Raw genomic sequence first — 18,963 nt, 5'->3', positions numbered from 1 at the left:
CAGAGACATTTTTAGAAAGTTTTGTATCCTCTGGTTGGATTGGAAACAGTGGATTTCATGTATTTTATCATGGATAAATTAATGTGAATTGATCATAGACAAAACCTTTTATTAGCTCATCTTATAGAATGTGTTCTTATTTTACAGCGATGTCTGTCAAATGTCTTCCTAGTGTTGAGGTAAGTAGTCTCTATGCTGGGTAGCATTTCAGATGTGTGATGCAGAAATGCATGAGTGAGCCAATTCTTTATCACCATAATCTGTCTTAATAGAAAATTTGGTGTCCTAATCAGGTGCTTTCCAAATACATTCTCTAGAAAGAAAGGTAACAGTGTGTCATTTTCCAGAAGTTTCCTGCTTTGCTCCTTTCTTCCCTGTTTATTCTCTGCTTATAATTTAGAGCAGTAGTTCTCAACTGGGACATTCCCCCTCCAGAGGATATTTGACAATGTGTTTTGTGTTGTCACAATGGGACATGTATGTGTATTTGTGATGTTGCTGCTGGCATCTAGTGGGTAGATATCAGGGATGCTGCCAGACATATCATCATGCAGAGGATAGCCCCCGCCCCCCAACAGAGTCAGCCAGCCCTAAGTGTTGTTGCTGAGATTGACCAATACTGGTCTAGAAACTTAAAATAAGTTTTGTGGTGGTTGCCAAGAGTTAGTGTTAAATTTCGGGATTTCAATCCCAGTCATCTTTGGAGTTAATACTGTTCTGATGAAGTATGTGATTTGTTAGTTCAGAATTAAGTTCTATTTGTATTATCCTTTATCCCAACTTTTAAAAGGTAAAAAATGTGATTATTAAAAATTAGCAAAGTACTAATCAGCAAGACTTTTAAATCTGTTCTTCTAATTTTTGAACTAAATAGATGTGTTTCTAAAGAGGTCTCTTTGTGAAATAAAAATGTGATCATAAATTGTAATTTGTGTATGAGGTAAATTTTTAATCTGGCCAAAAGGTGGCACCAAGTTACCTTTTAAAAATGGATTTTTATATTGTGTTCAAATTCGGCACCACTATTTCTTAATTCACTATTCATTTAGTCCCTAGCTACTCCTGAATCTGGCATTACTGTATAGAGCCGTTACTAAGAATTCTGTGACATATTAGGTACTTTCTGTATCTTGACATTCCTCCTGATCAAGATGCTTCCAATTTACATGTAAATACATTGTAGCAGATAATTTTTTGTGTGTGCTCAGTGGTGGGGGCCACATTTCTTTCTTTTTGCTTGTGACTATCCTGTTATTGCAACACCATTTGTTGAATTTGGGGGGTCGAGGGGGAAGTGCATGGGCTGGGAATCGAACCTGGGTTTCCCACATGGCAGGCAAGAAGTCTAACACTAAACCCTTGCACCCCCCACAGATAACTTTTTAAACAGATTTGTTGTGATTGTTACACTGAGCATTTCTGAGGATTTTTGTAGTTCATTAATAGCAAGGCCATGGAATTTTGTCCCAGTCAAGTTGATCTTCTGATCAGGCAGGCCAAACTCAGTTTTTGATGTTCTGCCTAGTCAAAAGAAATGCAGGAATATATTTTTCTTTACATCCACAACCTGTGAGATAGGTCAGTGTTTTATTTTCTGAAATTTACTTTTTTGACTAATTATAACAAGTGACTTTTTAAGCAGGTATTCTTTATTCCTTTTCTCCTGTCACGTCCTTCTAACCCATTCCATTCTCTGAATGAGCTTAAGTCTCTTTTATTTATAATGTTCTCATATCTTCAACAATTCTAGCTTTCCAATTCTGAGTGGACGTAGTCTTCCTTTAGTTTCTCCCCATCATTTCTGTTTGCAGCGTTATTACTAATTTTACTGTAGAATTTTGCACTGAATCAAAAATACTTCTCTTTATATTTATTGTTTAAACTGCTTAGCCAACTTGGAGAATGAACCACCTTCCCTTAGATAAATTCTCTTTGGCTGTTTATACAATTTTGAAACTTCGTTGAAACAACTTGGTAAAATTATTGTATTGAGATAATAGAAATAAAAATCTTGCCGAAAATTATGGTGTCTGTTCATGCCAGAAGTCTGAAGGAATGACAGTGCACTAGTCTCTGCTCTCCTTGGACCAAAGGAGAGGCTTGTGCAGGAAGGAGGCCTAGGAAGGTACCCTCGTTAGCTGTAGTTGTCATGCCTTGTCTGGTCTGTTATTACTGTTTCAGGAAGGTACATGTCAGATTTGCAAGGCAACCAGGCCTTTGAGGAGTAAGACTGATTTAGTTCCACCACATTTTCTGTAGTGGGTGACACACAGTACTTAGTCCAAACCATATATAGATAAGCATTTAATATTTTCTTCTTTTAGTAATTGGCATTCCTTGTAACAGCCTTATAGGAAGGAAAATGTAAAGAACCCATTTTGGTTCTTCAGAAAATAAAGGGACACCTGTTACCTCCAAACCCAGTCCAAAAATCAACCTCAAGCCTAACTTCAACCCAAACCCTCACCATAACCCTAAACCTAAATCTAACCCTAACCCTAACCCTAGCCCCAACCATAACCCCAACCCTAACCCCAACCCCAACCCTAAACCCAACCCTAACTTTAACCCCACACCTGCACCCAACCCTAAACCTAAACCTAACACCAACCCTAACCCTAACCCTAACAATGAGCCTAACACTGAGCCTAACCTAAACATAATTTGTTTCAGAAACTGAGTAATGGACTTGGTCTACACATGTCCATACATATTTTTAGCGTAAAACTGCATTGTCAAACAAATCTCACCTAATTCTAGTTTTAAACTGAGTAACATACTGGCTTCATTCATTTTGATGTATGTCTTGCATGTAAACTAGCATTTTCACAGAAAACTCAACAATTGCCATGCAAATCCAATACCTAATACTGTTTTGAAGGCTAAGAGACTTAATGGATCCATTCACTTCCATGCACTTTTGGACTGAAAGTACTTTCTTCAGAGAACGTTATCTGTGCTGGTTTGAAAGGATGCATGCCCCCTAGAAAAGCCATGTTTTAATCAAAATCCCATTTCATAAAGGTAGAATAATCCCTGTTCAATACTGTATGTTTGAAACTGTAATCAGATCATCTCCCTGGATGATATGATTTAGTCAAGATTGGTTGTTAAACTGGATTAGGTGACAACATGTCTCCACCCATGGGTAGATCTTGTTTGGTTTATTGGAGTCCTATAAAAGAGGAAACATTTTGGAGAATGGGAGATTCAGATAGAGCAGAGCAGAATGACATAGCCACGAGAAGCAGAGTCCACCAGCCAGTGACCTTTGGAGATGAAGAAGGAAAACGCCTCCTGGGGAGCTTCATGACACTGGAAGCCAGGAGAGAAAGCTAGCAAATGACGCTGTGTTCACCATGTGCCCTTCCATATGAGAGAGAAGCCCTGACTGTGTTCGCCATGTGCCTTCTCACTTGAGAGAGAAACCCTGAACTTCATCGGCTTTCTTGAACCAAGGTATCTTTCCCTGGATGGATACCTTTGATTGGACATTTCTATTGACTTCTTCTAATTGGGACATTTTCTTGGCCTTAGAACTGTAAACTAGCAACTTATTGAATTCCCCTTTTTTAAAGCCATTCCGTTTCTGGTATATTGCATTCCAGCAGCTAGCAAACTAGAACAGAACACACGTCCATACATATTTTTAGTGTAAAGCAGCATTGTCAAACAAATCTCACCTAATTCTAGTTCAAAAAATCAGTGAATGTGTTTTGAAAACTGAGTGACATACTGGCTCCATTCGTTTTGATGTATGTCTTGTGTGGAAACTAGCATTTTCACAGAAAACTCAACAATTGCTATGCAAATCCGATATCTAATATTGTTTTGAAGGTTGAGAGACTTAATGGATCCATTCACTTTCAGTCCATGCACTTTTGGACTGAAAGCACTTTCTTCAGAGAACACTATCGTAACACAAACCTAACCTAACACTAACACTACCCCTAAACATCTGGAACCTCAAAACCAACAACAAACCCAATCCAACCCGAAGCTTCACATCAATCTTTATCCTACCCTAAACATAATCCAAATCCTAACCCTCGCCTAAGCCTAACCCTAACCCACAACCTAACACTTATGCTATCCCTACATTGACCCTACACCTAACCCTAAGGTTAACACTAACATTAGCATAATCTGTTTCAAAAACTGAGTAATAATAATATCTCCACACATTTCCATGCATTTTTAATGGAAAACAGCATTGCAAAGTAATGTTTTCCAGTAAAATATGAGAACAGTTTATAAATGTGTTTTGAGAGCTCATTGTACAAGCTGCATTCATTTTCAAGCAATTTTTTTTGGTGAAAAACAATATATCTGCAGAGCACTCAACTACAGCTATGCGAACCATTACTGAAACCTGCTTTGGGAAATCTTAGAATTATTCTGTTTCCATTAACAGCTGTAAAAATTTTTGCTAAAACTGCAATATTTCAGAGAACCCTTACCTTAAACTTAACTTAAACATAACACTAACGCAACCACAAACACAAACAACCAATACAGCACAAATCCCAACCTCCAAACCCAGCCCCAAAATCAACCCCAAGCCTAACTTCAACCAAAACCCTCAGCCTAATCCCAACCCTAAACCTAACCCTAGCCCCAACCCTAACCCCTACCCTAACGCTAACCCCAACCCCAACACCACTGAGCCTAGTCTTAACACAATTTGTTTCAGAAACTAAATAATCTACTTGATCCACACATGCCCATACATATTTTTAGCGTAAAACAGCACTGTTAGAAAAATATCACCTAATTATAGTTGAAAAACGTCTGTGAATGTGTTTTGAGAACTGAGTGACATACTGGCTCCATTCATTTTGATGTATGTGTTGCGTGAAAACTAGCATTTTCCCAGAAAACTCAACAATTGCTATGCAAATCCCTTACCTAATACTGTTTTGAAGACTCAGAAACTTAATGGATCCAATCACTTCTATGCACTTTTTGGACTGGAAGTACTTTCTTCAGAGAACACTCTTCTTCACCTAAACCTAAACTAAACCTAACACTAACACTACCCCTAAACTTTCAACAACCTCAAAACCAACAATGAACTCAAACCAACAGGAAGCTTCACACAAATCTTTTTTTTAAATCAATTAAAAAAAGTTTTTTAAATACCAAAAAACACCAAACAAACGCAAACATTTGTTACTTTGGAGCATTCCATTCCACATATATAATCAGGAATTCACAATCTCATCACATAGTTGCGTATTCATCATCATCATCATTTCTTGGAACATTTGCGTCTATCCAGAAAAAGAAATAAAAAGAAAACAGATTAAAAATTCATACATACCATACCCCCCACACCTCACCGATCACCAGCATTTCACTCTAAATTAATCTTCACATTTCTTCCCCCTATTATTCAATAAAAAGAGCATCAGACACAAGGTTTTCACAATCACACAGTCACATTGTGAAAGCTATATCATTATACAATCATCTTCAGGAAACATGGCTACTGGAGCACAACTCCACATTTTCAGGCAGTTCCCTCCAGCCACTCCACTACATCTTGAATAACAAGGGGATATCTGTTTAATATGTAAGAATAACCTCCAGGATAACGTCTCAACTCTGTTTGGAATCTCCCAGCCATTGACACTTTATTTTGTCTCATTTTACTCTTCCCCCTTTTGGTCGAGAAGATTTTCTCAAACCCCTGATTCTGAGTCTCAGCTCATTCTGGGGGTTTTCTCAATCCCTTGATGTTGAGTCTCAGCTCATTCCAGGATTTCTGTCCCATGTTGCCTGGAAGGTGCACACCCCTGGGAGTCATGTCCCACATAGACAGGAGGAGGGTGGTGAGTTTGCTTGTTGTGTTGGCTGGAGAGAGAGGCCACATCTGAGCAACAAAAGAGGCTCTATTGGGGTGACTCTTAGGCCTAATTTTAAGTAGGCTTAACCTATCGTTTGTGGGGTTAAGCTTCATATGAACAAATCCCAAGATTGGGGGCTCAGCCTATAGCTTTGATTGTCCACACTGCTTGTGAGAATATCAATAATTCAACTTGGGAAAGTTGAATTTTCCCCCTTTCTCACCATTCCCCAAAGGGGACTTTGCAAATACTTTTTTCTTCACTGTTCAAATTACTCTGGGATTTATCGGGGCATCACTCTGGACAAACCAACAAAATCTCATGTCCTACTCAAGGTTCCTGTACTTATGGTGTTCAATTAAGCTGTCTACAAAAGTTATATTAGGAAATGCACTAGTCAAAATATGAATTTTGTACCAAATAAGCATTTTTTGCTTTAGTCTCATGCATAAGGTAAAATTTTAAAATATTAATTACTATCTATTTTCAGCATCCTGCAGTAATGACATTGCTTTGTTCTTCCTCATGCAAAAACATTTTTTAAATTTCTAACTTTAGTCACTATCATTATACACTCTAGGCATTCCTGGATTATCCCATCTGTCTTTATAGTCTATCTTTCTTTCTGATTTCATTTATGCCCCAGTCCTCCTCTCTCTATCATTCTCACATTCAGCTTCATTCAGTGTTTTAACATATATATTACAGTTAGGTAGTATTATGCTGTCCATTTCTGAGTTTTTACATTCAGTCCTGTTGTACAATCTGTATCCCTTCAGCTCCAATTACCCAATATCTTCCCTAGTTCTACCTCCTGATTGTCTCGTTACCAGTGAAATTCTCCACATTTATTAACTAATGCCAGTTCATATCAGTGAGACATTATTATATTTATCCTTTTGTTTCTGACTAATCCCACTCAGCATGATGTCCTTAAGGTCCATTCACGATGTTATGTACTTCATAAGTTTATTCTGTCTTACAGCTGCATAATATTCCATTGTATGTATACACCACAGTTTGTTTAGCCCCTGTTCTGTTGATGGAAATTTTGGCTGTTTCTATCTTTTTGCAATTGTAAATAATGCTGCTATAAACACTGGTGTGCAAATGTCCATTTATGTCCTTGCCCTGATGTCCTCTGCATAGATACCTAGCAATGGTATTACCGGGTCATATGGCAACTCTATATTTAGTTTTTTGAGGAACCACTAAACTGCCTTCCACAGTGGTTGTACCATTTGACATTCCCACCAACAGTGAATAAGTGTGCCTCTTTCTCCACATCTTCTCCAGCATTTGTCATTTTCTGTTATATTGATAATGGCTATTTTGGTGAGTGTGAGATGACATCTCATTGTGGTTTTGATTTGCATTTCTCTAATAGCCAGGGAAGTTGAGCATCTCTTCATGTGCCTTTTGGCCATTTGTGTTTCCTCTTCTGAGAAGTGTCTGTTCAAGTCTTTTGCCCATTTTGTAATTGGGTTGGCTGTCTTTTTGTTGTTGAGTTGAACAATCTCTTCATAAATTCTGGATACTAGACCTTTATCTGATATATTGTTTCCCATTGTGTAGGCTGTCTTCCATTGGTCAGCATATCTATCTTTATGCCAGTGCCATGCTGGTTTTACTACTGTAGCTTCATAATATGCCTTAAAGTCAGGTAGCATGAGACCTCCGACTTCATTTTTTTCTCAGGATACTATTAGCTATTCAGGGCACCCTGCCCTTCCTGATAAATTTGGTTATTGGTTTTCTATTTCTGAAAAGTAAGTTGTTGGGATTTTAATTGATATTGCATTGAATAGAATTGAGATCTTAACTATATTTAGTCTTCCAATCCATGAACATGGTATCAAAACCAACAACAAACCCAAACCTACCCGAAACTTCACACCAATCTTATTCCCTCCCTAAGCATAAACCAAGCCACAGCCTAACCCTAACCTAAAACCTAACAATAATGCTATCCCTACATTAACCCTAAACCTAATCCTGAGCCTAACAATATTAACATGATCTGTTTCAAAATCCTGTAATAATATCTTCACACATTTCCCTGCATTTTTAATGTGAAACAGCATTGCAAAGTAATGTTTCCCAGAAAAGTATGAGAATAGTTTGTAAATGTGTGTTTTGAGAGCTCATTGATGTACCAGCTCCTTTCACTTTCAAGCAATTTTGGGGGGAAAAACAGCATTTCTGGAGAGCACTCAACTACACTTATGACAACCATTACCTAAACCTGCTTTGAAAACAGAATTGTCCTGGTTACATTAACCGGAGTAGTAGTTTTTTAATAAAACTGCAATATTTCAGAGAATCCATAAGGATTAAAACTTAAACTTAACTAAAACATAGCACTGACCCAACCACAAACAGAACACAAACTGAACCCCAGAGAACCAATACCAGCACAAATCCCAACCTCCAAATCCAGTTCCAAAATCAACCCAAAATCTCACCCTAACCCTAACCTTAAACATAACCCTAACTTAACCCTAACCCTAGCCCCAAACCTAATCCCAATGCTAACCCTAACCCCAACCCTAAACTCAACCCTAACCTTAAACCTAACCCGACACCCAAACCCAACCCTAAAACTAACCCTAACCCCAGCCCTAAACATAACCCTAACTCTAACCCTAACATTAAGCCTAGCCTTAACATAATTTGTTTCAGCAACTGAGTACTTGGTCCACACACACTCATACATTGTTAGCGTAAAACGGCATTGTCAAACAAATCTCACCTAATTCTAGTTAAAAAAAAAAGGTCTGTGAATGTGTTTTGAGAACTGAGTGACATACTGACTCCTTTATTTTGATATTTGTCTTGCCTGAAAACTAGCATTTTCACAGGAAACTCAAGAATTGCTATGCAAATCTCTTACCTAAACTGTTTTGAGGGCTAAGAGACTTAATGGATTCATTAATTTCCATGCACTTTTTGGACTGAAAGTACTTTCTTCAGAGAACACTATCCTTAACCTAAACGTAACCTAAAAGTAACACGAACACTACCCCTAAACCTACAACAACCTCAAAACCAACAACAAACCCATACCAAACCGAAGCTTCACACCAAATTTAAACTTCCCTAAGCATAATCCAAATCCTAAAGCTAGCCTAAGCTTCACACTAACCCACAGCCTCACGCTAATACTATCCCTACATTAACCCTTCACCTAATCCTGAGCCTTACACTAGCATTAACATCATCTGTTTCAAAAACTGCATAATAATAACATCTCCACGCACTTCCATGCATTTTTAATGGAAAACAGCATTCCAAAGTAATCTTTCCCAGTAAAATATGAGAACAGTTTTTAAATGTGTTTTGAGAGCTCATTGATTTACCAACTTCATTCACTTTCAAGCCATTTTTCGGTGAAAAACAGCATTTCTGCAGAGCACTCAACAACTATGCGAACCATTACCTAAACCTGCTTTGAAAATTTAGAATTGTCCTGGTTCTATTAACTGGCATAAAACTTTTTACTGAAAGTACAGTATTTGAAGGAACCATTACCTAAAACTTAACTTAAACATAACACTAATGCAACCACAAATACAAATGCAAACTGAAACCCCAAAGAATCAATACTAGCAGAAATTGGATCCTGCAAACACAGTCCCAGAATCAACCCCAAGTCTAACTTCAATCCAAACCCTCACCCTAACCCTAACTGTAAACATAACCCTAACCATAAAGCTAATCCTGGCCCCAAACCTAACCCCAACCCTAATCTGAACCCAAACCCCAAAGCCAACTCTAAACACAACCCTAACCTTAACCCCAACCCTACACCCAACCCCAACCCTAAACCTAACCCTAACCCCAACCCTAAACCTAACCCAAACCCTAACCCTAACACTGCGCCTAGCCTTAACATAATTTGTTTCAGGAAGTGAGTAATGTGCTTTGTCCATACACATCCATTCATATTTTTGTGTAAAACAGCATTATCAAAAAAATCTCACCTAATTCAAGTTGAAAAAAGTCTGTTAATGTGTTTTGAGAACGGAATGACATACTGGCTGCATTCATTTTGATGTATGTCTTGCGTGAAAACTAGCATATTCACAGAAAACTCAATAATTGCGATGCAAATCCCTTACCTGATACTGTTTTGAAGGCTAAGAGACTTAATGGGTTCATTCACTTCCTTGCACTTTTTGAACTGAAAGTACTTTCTTCAGAGTACACTGTCCTTAACCTAAAGGTAGTCTAAACCTAACACTAACACTACCCTTAAACTGACATCAACCTCAAAACCAACAACAAACCCAAGCCAACCCGAAGATTCACACAATTGTAATCTCACCCTAACCATAATCCAAATCCTAACCCTCGTCTAAGCATAACCCTAACCCACAACCTAACGCTAATTCTATCCCTACCTTAACCCTAAACCTAACCCTGAGCCTAACACTAAATTCCCATCATCTGTTTAAAAAAACGAGTAATAATAATATCTCCACACATTTCCATCCATTTTGAATAGAAAACACCATTGGAAAGTTATGTTTCCCAGTGAAATATGAGAACAATTTGTAAATGTGTTTGAAGTGCTTATTGATTAACCAGCTCCATTCACTTTCAAATAATTTTTTCAGTGGTAAGCAGCATTTCTGCAGAGTACTCAACTACAGCTATGCGAACTGTTACCTAAACCTGCTTTGAAAACTTAGAATTGTCCTGGTTCCATTTAACTAAATTAAATCTTAATTTAGTAAGATTTTTTACTAAAGCTGCAATATTTCAGAGAAGCCTTACCTTAAACATAACTTAAACAGAACACTTACGCAACCACAAACACAAAAACTGAAACCCCAAAAAACAATACCAGCACAAATCCCAACCACCAAACCCAGTCCCAAAATCAACTCCAAGCCTAACTTCAACCCAAACTCTCACCCTCACCCTAACACTAAACCTGACCCTAACCCTAGCCCCAGCCATAAACCCAACCCTAAACCTAACCCTAACCCCAACCCCAAACCAACCCTAAACCCACCCCTAACCTTAACCAGAACCCTGCAACCAACCCCAACATTAAACCTAACCCTATTCCCAACCATAAACCACACCTTAACCCTAACTCTAACACTGAGCCTAGCCTTAACATAATTTGTTTCAGACACTGAGTAATGTACTTGGTCCAGACACGTCCATACATATTTTTAGTGTAAAACCGCATTGTCACACAAATCTCACCTAATCCTAGTTGAAAAAAGTCTGTGAATGTGTTTTGAGAACTGAGTCACATACTGGCTCAATTCATTTTGATGTATGTCTTGTGGGGAAGCAAGGATTTTCACAGGAAATACAACAATTACTATGCAAATCCCTTACCAAATACTATTTTGACGTCTAAGAGACTTACTGGATCAATTCACTTCCATGCAGTTTTTGAACTGAAAGTACATTCTTCAGAGAACACTATCCTTAATCTAAATATAACCTAAACCTATCATTAACACTATCCCTAAACCTAAAACCACCTCAAAACCAACAATAACCCAAACCAACCCAAAACTTCTCACCAATCTTAATCCCTAAGAATAATCCAAATCCTAACCCTAGGCTAATCCTAACCCTGACAACCTAACACTGATGTTATCCCTACGTTAACCCTAAACCTAACCCTGAGCCTAACACTAACATTATCTGTTTCAAAAACCAGTTAGTCATAATATCTCTGCACATTTCCTTGCATTTTTAAATGGAAAAGAGCATTGCAAACTAATGTTTCCCAGAAATGTATGAGAACAATTTGTAAATGTGTTTTGAGAGCTTATTAATTTACCAGCCCCAACCACTTTCAAGCCATTTTTTTTTTTTGGTGAAAAACAGCATTTCTGCACAGCACTCAAGTATAGGTATGCAAACCATTACCTAAACCTGCTTTGAAAACTTAGAATTGCCCTATTTCCATAACCCGGTGTAAGTTTTTTTTTTTACTAAAACTGAAATATTTCAGAGAACCCTTACCTTAAACATAACACTAATGCAACCACAATCACAAACAGAAACCAAAACCCCAAAGAACCAAAACCAGCAGAAATTCGAACCTCCAAACTCAGTCCAAAATGAACCCAAAGCATAACTTCAACCCAAGCCCTCACCCTAACCCTAAGTATAAGCCTAGCCCTCACTGTACCCTTACCCTAGCCCCAAACCCAATCCCAACCCTAACCCAACCCAAACCCCAACACCAGCCTTAAACCCAACCCTAACCTTAACCTCAACCCTACACCCATCCCCAACCTTAAACCTAACCCTAACCAGAACCCAAACCCTAAACTGAACTCTAACCCTAACCCTAACAATGAGCCTAGCCTTAACATAATTTGTTTCAGTAACTGAGTAATGTACTTGGTCCACACATGTCCATTCATATTTTTAGTGTAAAACAGCATTGGTAAACAAATCTCACGTGATTTTAGTTCAAAAAAGTCTGTGAATATGTTTTGAGTACTGAGTGACATACTGGCTTCACTCATTTTCATGTATGTCTTGTGTGAAATCTCATTTTCACAGCAAACCCAACAATTCCTATGCAAATCCCATACCTAATACTGTTTTGAAGGCTAAGAGACTTAATGGATTCATTCACTTCCATACACTTTTTGGACTGAAAATACTTTCTACAGAGAACATTCTCCTTCACCTAAATGTAACCTCAAACTAACACTATCACTACCTCTAAACTGACAAAAACCTCAAAACCAACAACAAACCCAAACCAAGCTGAAGCTTCACACCAATCTTAATCCCACACTAAGCATAATCCAAATCCTAACCCTAGCCTAAGCCTAACCCTAACCAACAAGCTCACACTAATGCTATCCCTACATCCACCCTAAACCTAACTGTGAACCTAACACTAACATTAACATAATCTGTTTGAAAAACCGAGTAATAATCTCTCCACACATTTCCATGCATTTTGAATGGAAAACAGCATTGCAAAGTAATGTTTCCCAGTAAAATATGAGAACAGTTTATAACTGTGTTTTGAGAGCTCATTGATTTACCAGCTCCATTCACTTTCATACAATTTTTTGGGTGAAATACAGCATTTCTGCAGAGCACTCAACTACATCTATGTGAAACATTACCTAAACCTGCTTTGAAAGCTTATAATTGTCCTGGTTCCATTAACTAGTGTAATATATTTTTTTTTTACTAAAACCGCAATATTTCAGAGAACCCTTACCTTAAACTGAACTTAAACAAAACACTTATGCAAACACAAACACAAACCGAAACCCCAAAGAACCAATACCAGCACAAATCCCAACCTCCACACCCAATCCCAAAATCAACCCCGAGCCTATCTTCAACCAAAACCATCACCCTAACCCTGACCCTAAAACTAGCCCTAACTCTAAACGTAACCCTAACCCTAACCCTAACCCTAACCCCAAACTGAGACTACCCTTAACATAATTTGTTTCAGAAACTGAGTAATGTACTTGATCCACGCACGCCCATGCATATTTTAGCATACAACACCATGGTCAAACAAATCTGGCCTAAATCTAGTTGAAAAAAGTCGTGAATCAAAGGACAGATAAGCCTGCTTAAAATTATGCCTAAGAGTCACCCCCAAGAGAACCTCTTTTGTTGCTCAGATATGGCCTCTCTCTCCAGCCAACACAAGCAAACTCACCACCCTCCCCTTGTCTACTTGGTCATGACTCCCAGGGGTATGTGCCTTCCTGGCAACTTGGGACAGAAATCCTGGAATGAGCTGAGACTGAGCATCAAGGGATTGAGAAAACCACTAGAATGAGCTGAGACTCAGAATCAGGGGATAGAGAAAACCTTCTCTACCAAAAGGAGGAAGAGTGAAATGAGACAAAATAAAGTGTCAATAACTGAGAGATTCCAAACAGAGTTGAGACGTTATCCTGGTGGTTATTCTTATGCATTAAATAGATATCAACTTGTTAGACAAGATGTAGTGAAGAGGCTGGAGGGAACTGCCTGAAAATGTGGAGCTGTGTTCCCGTAGCCATGTTTCTTGAAGATGATTGTATAATGATATAAAGCTTTCACAATGTGACTGTGTGATTGTGAAAACCTTGTGTCTGATGCTCCTTTTATCTACCTTATCAACAAAGGAGTGAAACATATGGAATAAAGATGAATAATAGGGGGAAGAATGTGAAAATAAATATAGAGTGATATGCTGGTGATCAGTGAGGGTGAAGTGTGGGAGTATGGTGTTTATGAATTTTTATCTGTTTTCTTTTTATTTCTCATTCTGAATAGATGCAAATGTTCCAAGAAATGATCATGATGATGAATATGCAACTATGTGATCATATTGTGAATTACTGATTATATAATTCAGTTATATAATGAATGATCAACAGTTATGGATGTTTGTGTTTGTATGGTGTTTTTTGTGTTTTAAAAAATATTTAAAAATAATAAAAAAAGAAAAAACAAAACAAAAGTCTGTGAATGTGTTTTGAGAACTGAGTGACATACTGACTCCATTCATTTTGATGGGTTTCTAACGTGAAAATAAGCATTTTCACAGAAAACTCAACAATTGCTATGCAAATTCCTAACCTAATATTGTTTTGAAGGGTAAGAGACTTAATGGATCCGTCACTTCCATGCACTTCTGGGACTTAAAGTACTTTCTTCGGAGAACACTATCCTTAACTTAAACCTAACCTAAACCTAACATTAAAACTACCCCTAGGCCTGCCACCATCCAGCCCTCCTCTTCCTCTTTCTCCGCTGGTGCTCCCGCCACCATCCAGCCCTCCTCTTCCTCTTTCTCTGCTGGCGCTCCCACCGCCATCCAGCCCTTCTCTTCCTCTTTCTCTGCCGGCGCTCCCGCCGCCATCCAGCCCTCCTCTTCCCCCTTCTCCACCGGCGCTCCCGCCGCCATCCAGCCCTCCTCTTCCTCTTTCTCTGCCAGCGGCGCTCCCGCTGCCATCCAGCCCTCCTCTTCCTCTTTCTCCGCCGGCGGTGCTCCTGCCACCATCTTGCCCTTCTCTTTCCCCTTCTGCTCTGGCGGCGCTCCATCCGCCATCTTATCCTTCCCTTTCTCCTCCTACTCCAGTGGCTCTCCAACCACCACCATGCCCTCTTCCACCTTCACTGGCTCTTCCGCCACCGTCCTTGAGAGCCTTGCCACCCTCACCTTTCCTCCTCCAGAACAGCTACTAGGGGAGTAGAAACGATACAGAACAGCTCCCAGGGCCATGACAGAGATAAAAAAGACAGCGTACCCCATCCTGGAATGGCTGACTGTCTGGGAGAACCAGCTCCGGTGAGATCGCCGAGGGGCGCGGGCTTTCCCGGGCGGGGCGGCAAGCAGTCGGAGTCCGTCCCTTCCTCCTTCCCGGGCCAGCTGGCAGAATTGGGCAGGCGGTCCCCTCAAGCCGTGGCAGCTGGCGCCCCGACCACGCGAGGTCCCCGGGACCAACTGAGAGAATTGGAACGGAAATCCCCAGACCGCAGAGAATGGTGACCAGGGGGTCCCTTCTAAACACGTGACTCCCCGGTCCGGCTGGGAACGGTGCACTCTCCCGGGCTGCGGCGGCTGGTGCCCTCCCGCCATGCTTGGCGCTCCGGGCCGACTAGGAAACTTGGACGGGTGTTTTCCTGGGCTGCGGCAGCAGGCGACCCTCCTCGCGTTCGGACCCCCAGGCTGACTGGCACTCTTCTAAGCCGCTTCGGCTGGAGAACCTCCCCCACAATGAGAGTTTTCCAAAGTTAAAGGACCCACACCACCTTTTACTGGTGGGACCCGCAGACAAACGTGTGCCACGAGCACCACCTACTGGGCAGGATAAGAAAAACAGAACCCAGAGATTTCACAGAAAAATCTTTCAACCTGTTGGGCCCAACACCCAGGGAAATCTGTCTAAACGCCCAGACACCAGCAGAAGATAATGGATCACGCTCAGAAAATTGAAAATATGGCCCAGTCAAAGGAACAAACCAATAGTTCAAATGAGATACAGGAGCTGAGACAACTAATGCTGAATATACGAACAGAAATGGGAAACCTCTTCAAAAACGAAATCGATAAATTGAGGGAGGACATGAAAAAGACATGGGCTGAACAAAAAGAAGAAATAGAAAATGAATTGAGGGAAGACATGAAGAAGGCAAGGAACGAACAAAAAAAGAAATGGAAAGTCTGAAAAAACAAATCACAGAGCTTATGGAAGTGAAGGATAAAGTAGAAAAGATGGAAAAAACAATGGATACCCACAATGTTTGTGGGCGGCTTCGAGTCCGCGACTACAAGTCTCGGATCAGAGGGCTATCCAAAGTCTGGGCTGGCAAGTCTGATTGCGAGACGTGGCTGCGGCGAGACCCCCGAGCGGCCGCAGCTGCGGCGGTCCGAGCTAATCCCTCCCTCCTTCCCGGGCCGGCTGAGAGTATCGGAGAAGTAAGTTCCCCAAGCCGAGGCAGGCGGCGCCCTTATTTTGCGGGCGGCTTCGAGTCTCGGCTTTAAGTCCGCGGCTACGAGTCCCGGATCAGAGGGCTATCCAAAGTCTGGGCTGGCTAGACTGACTGCGAGACTCGGCTGCAGTGAGACCCCCGAGCGGTGTGCGATCTCCTGATCAGCGGCAGCTGCGGTGGTCCGAGCTACTCCCTCCCCCCTTTCCGGGCCGGCGGAGAGTATTGGAGAAGCAAGTTTCCCAAGCCGAGGCAGGTGGCACCCCTCTTTTGCGGGCGGCTTCGAGTCTCTGCTTCGAGTCCGCGAATATGAGTCTCAGATAGGAGGGCTATCCAAGCCACGGAAGCCCCCCCCCACGGGAGGCTTCCTGGTCCGGTGGGGAATCCCCCAGGCCCGCTGCGGCCCGCAACCAGCCACAGGGTCCCCTCAAGCCGCGGCAGCTGACGCCCCCACCACGCGCGGCCCCTGAACCAACGGAGAGATTTGGATCCGAAAGCCCCAGGCCACGGAGATCGGTGACTGGGGGAGACCCATTCCAAACACTTGAGACAAACGTGTGCCACGTGCGCCACGTACTGGGCAAGATAAGAAAAACAGATACCAGAGATTTCACAGAAAAATCTTACAACCTTGCTGGGTCCAACAGCCAGAGAAATCTGAATAAATGCCCAGACGCCAGCAGCAGAAGATAACTGTCCACGCTCAAAAGATTGAGAATATGGCCCAGTCAAAGGAACAAACCAATAGCTCAAATGAGACACAAGAGCTGAGACAACTAATCCTGAATATACGAACAGAAATGGAAAACCTCTTCAAAAATGAAATCGATAAATTGAGGGAGGACATGAAGAGGACATGGGCTGAACATAAAGAAGAAATAGAAAAACTGAAAAAACAAATCGCAGAACTTATGGAAGTGAAGGATAAAGTAGCAAACATAGAAAAAATAATGGATAGTTACAATGATAGATTTAAAGAGACAGAAGATAGAATTAGTGATTTGGAGGATGGAACATCTGAATTCCAAAAAGAAACAGAAACTATAGGGAAAAGAATGGAGAAATTTGAACAGGGTATCAGGGAACTCAAGGACAATATGAACCGCACAAATATACGTGTTGTGGGTGTCCCAGAAGGAGAAGAGAAGGGAAAAGGAGGAGAAAAACTAATGGAAGAAATTTTCACTGAAAATTTCCCAACTCTTATGAAAGACCTAAAATTACAGATCCAAGAAGTGCAGCGCACCCCAAAGAGATTAGACCCAAATAGGCGTTCTCCAAGACACTTACTAGTTAGAATGTCAGAGGTCAAGGAGAAAGAGAGGATCTTGAAAGCAGCAAGAGAAAAACAATCCATCACATACAAGGGAAACCCAATAAGACTATGTGTAGATTTCTCAGCAGAAACCATGGAAGCTAGAAGACAGTGGGATGATATATTTAAAATACTAAAAGAGAAAAACTGCCAACCAAGACTCCTATATCCAGCAAAATTATCCTTCAAAAATGAGGGAGAAATTAAAACATTCTCAGACAAAAAGTCACTGAAAGAATTCGTGACCAAGAGACCAGCTCTGCAAGAAATACTAAAGGGAGCATTAGAGTCAGATACAAAAAGACAGAAGAGAGAGATATGGAAAAGAGTGTAGAAAGAAGGAAAATCAGATATGATATATATAATACAAAAGGCAAAATGTTAGAGGAAAATATTATCCAAACAGTAATAACACTAAATGTCAATGGACTGAATTCCCCAATCAAAAGACATAGATTGGCAGAATGGATTAAAAAACAGGATCCTTCTATATGCTGTCTACAGGAAACACATCTTAGACCCAAAGATAAACATAGGTTGAAAGTGAAAGGTTGGGAAAAGATATTTCATGCAAATAACAACCAGAAAAGAGAAGGAGTGGCTATACTAATATCCAACAAATTAGACTTCAAATGTAAAGCAGTTAAAAGAGACAAAGAAGGACACTATCTACTAATAAAAGGAACAATTAAACAAGAAGACATAACAATCATAAATATTTACGCACCGAACCAGAATGCCCCAAAATACGTGAGGAATACACTGCAAACACTGAAAAGGGAAATAGACTCATATACTATAATAGTTGGAGACTTCAACTCACCACTCTCATCAAGGGACAGAACATCTAGACAGAAGATCAACAAAGAAATAGAGAATCTGAATATTACTATAAATGAACTAGACTTAATAGACATTTATAGGACATTACATCCCACAACAGCAGGATACACCTTTTTCTCAAGTGCTCATGGATCATTCTCAAAAATAGACCATATGCTGGGTCACAAAGCAAGTCTTAACAAATTTAAAAAGATTGAAATCTTACACAACACTTTCTCGGACCATAAAGGAATGATGTTGGAAATCAATAATAGGCAGAGTGCCAGAAAATTCACAAATACGTGGAGGCTCAACAACACACTCCTAAACAACGAGTGGGTCAAAGAAGAAATTGATAGAGAAATTAGCAAATACCTCAAGGCGAATGAAAATGAAAACACAACATATCAAAACTTATGGGACGCAGCAAAGGCAGTGCTAAGAGGGAAATTTATTGCTCTAAATGCCTATATCAGAAAAGAAGAAAAGGCAAAAATTCAGGAATTAACTATCCATTTGGAAGAACTGGAG

General features: G+C 40.3%; 1 protein-coding gene and 1 long non-coding RNA gene across 7 annotated transcripts in view; one reads left to right on the top strand and one right to left on the bottom strand.

Annotated features, from left to right (window-relative positions):
* The window catches only part of ZBTB25 (zinc finger and BTB domain containing 25), a 155,095-nt gene that overhangs the window by 23,717 nt on the left and 112,415 nt on the right, over positions 1-18,963 (top strand). For 4 of the 6 annotated variants that reach the window (XM_077122691.1, XM_077122686.1, XM_077122687.1 and 1 more), the window contains exon 4: positions 148-179. The exons of 1 other annotated variant lie outside the window; for it this stretch is intronic. In XM_077122691.1, coding sequence (XP_076978806.1) covers positions 148-179 — 32 coding nt within the window. Of the gene's footprint in view, positions 1-147; positions 180-14,135; positions 14,258-18,963 lie in introns of those variants that run through there. One more of the 6 variants, XM_077122689.1, reaches the window with a different exon arrangement.
* Positions 5,105-18,963, bottom strand: part of LOC143651863 (uncharacterized) — a 40,264-nt gene continuing 26,405 nt past the window's right edge. The window contains exon 3 of the long non-coding RNA XR_013160295.1: positions 5,105-5,273. This is a non-coding gene — a long non-coding RNA (uncharacterized LOC143651863). The remainder of the gene's footprint in view (positions 5,274-18,963) is intronic.

The sequence above is a fragment of the Tamandua tetradactyla genome, chromosome 12 (genome assembly GCF_023851605.1).
Source record: "Tamandua tetradactyla isolate mTamTet1 chromosome 12, mTamTet1.pri, whole genome shotgun sequence".
NCBI classification, from domain to species: domain Eukaryota; kingdom Metazoa; phylum Chordata; class Mammalia; order Pilosa; family Myrmecophagidae; genus Tamandua; species Tamandua tetradactyla.
Note: the sequence above shows the minus strand (reverse complement) of the source record. Positions and strands in the feature narration are given on the sequence as shown.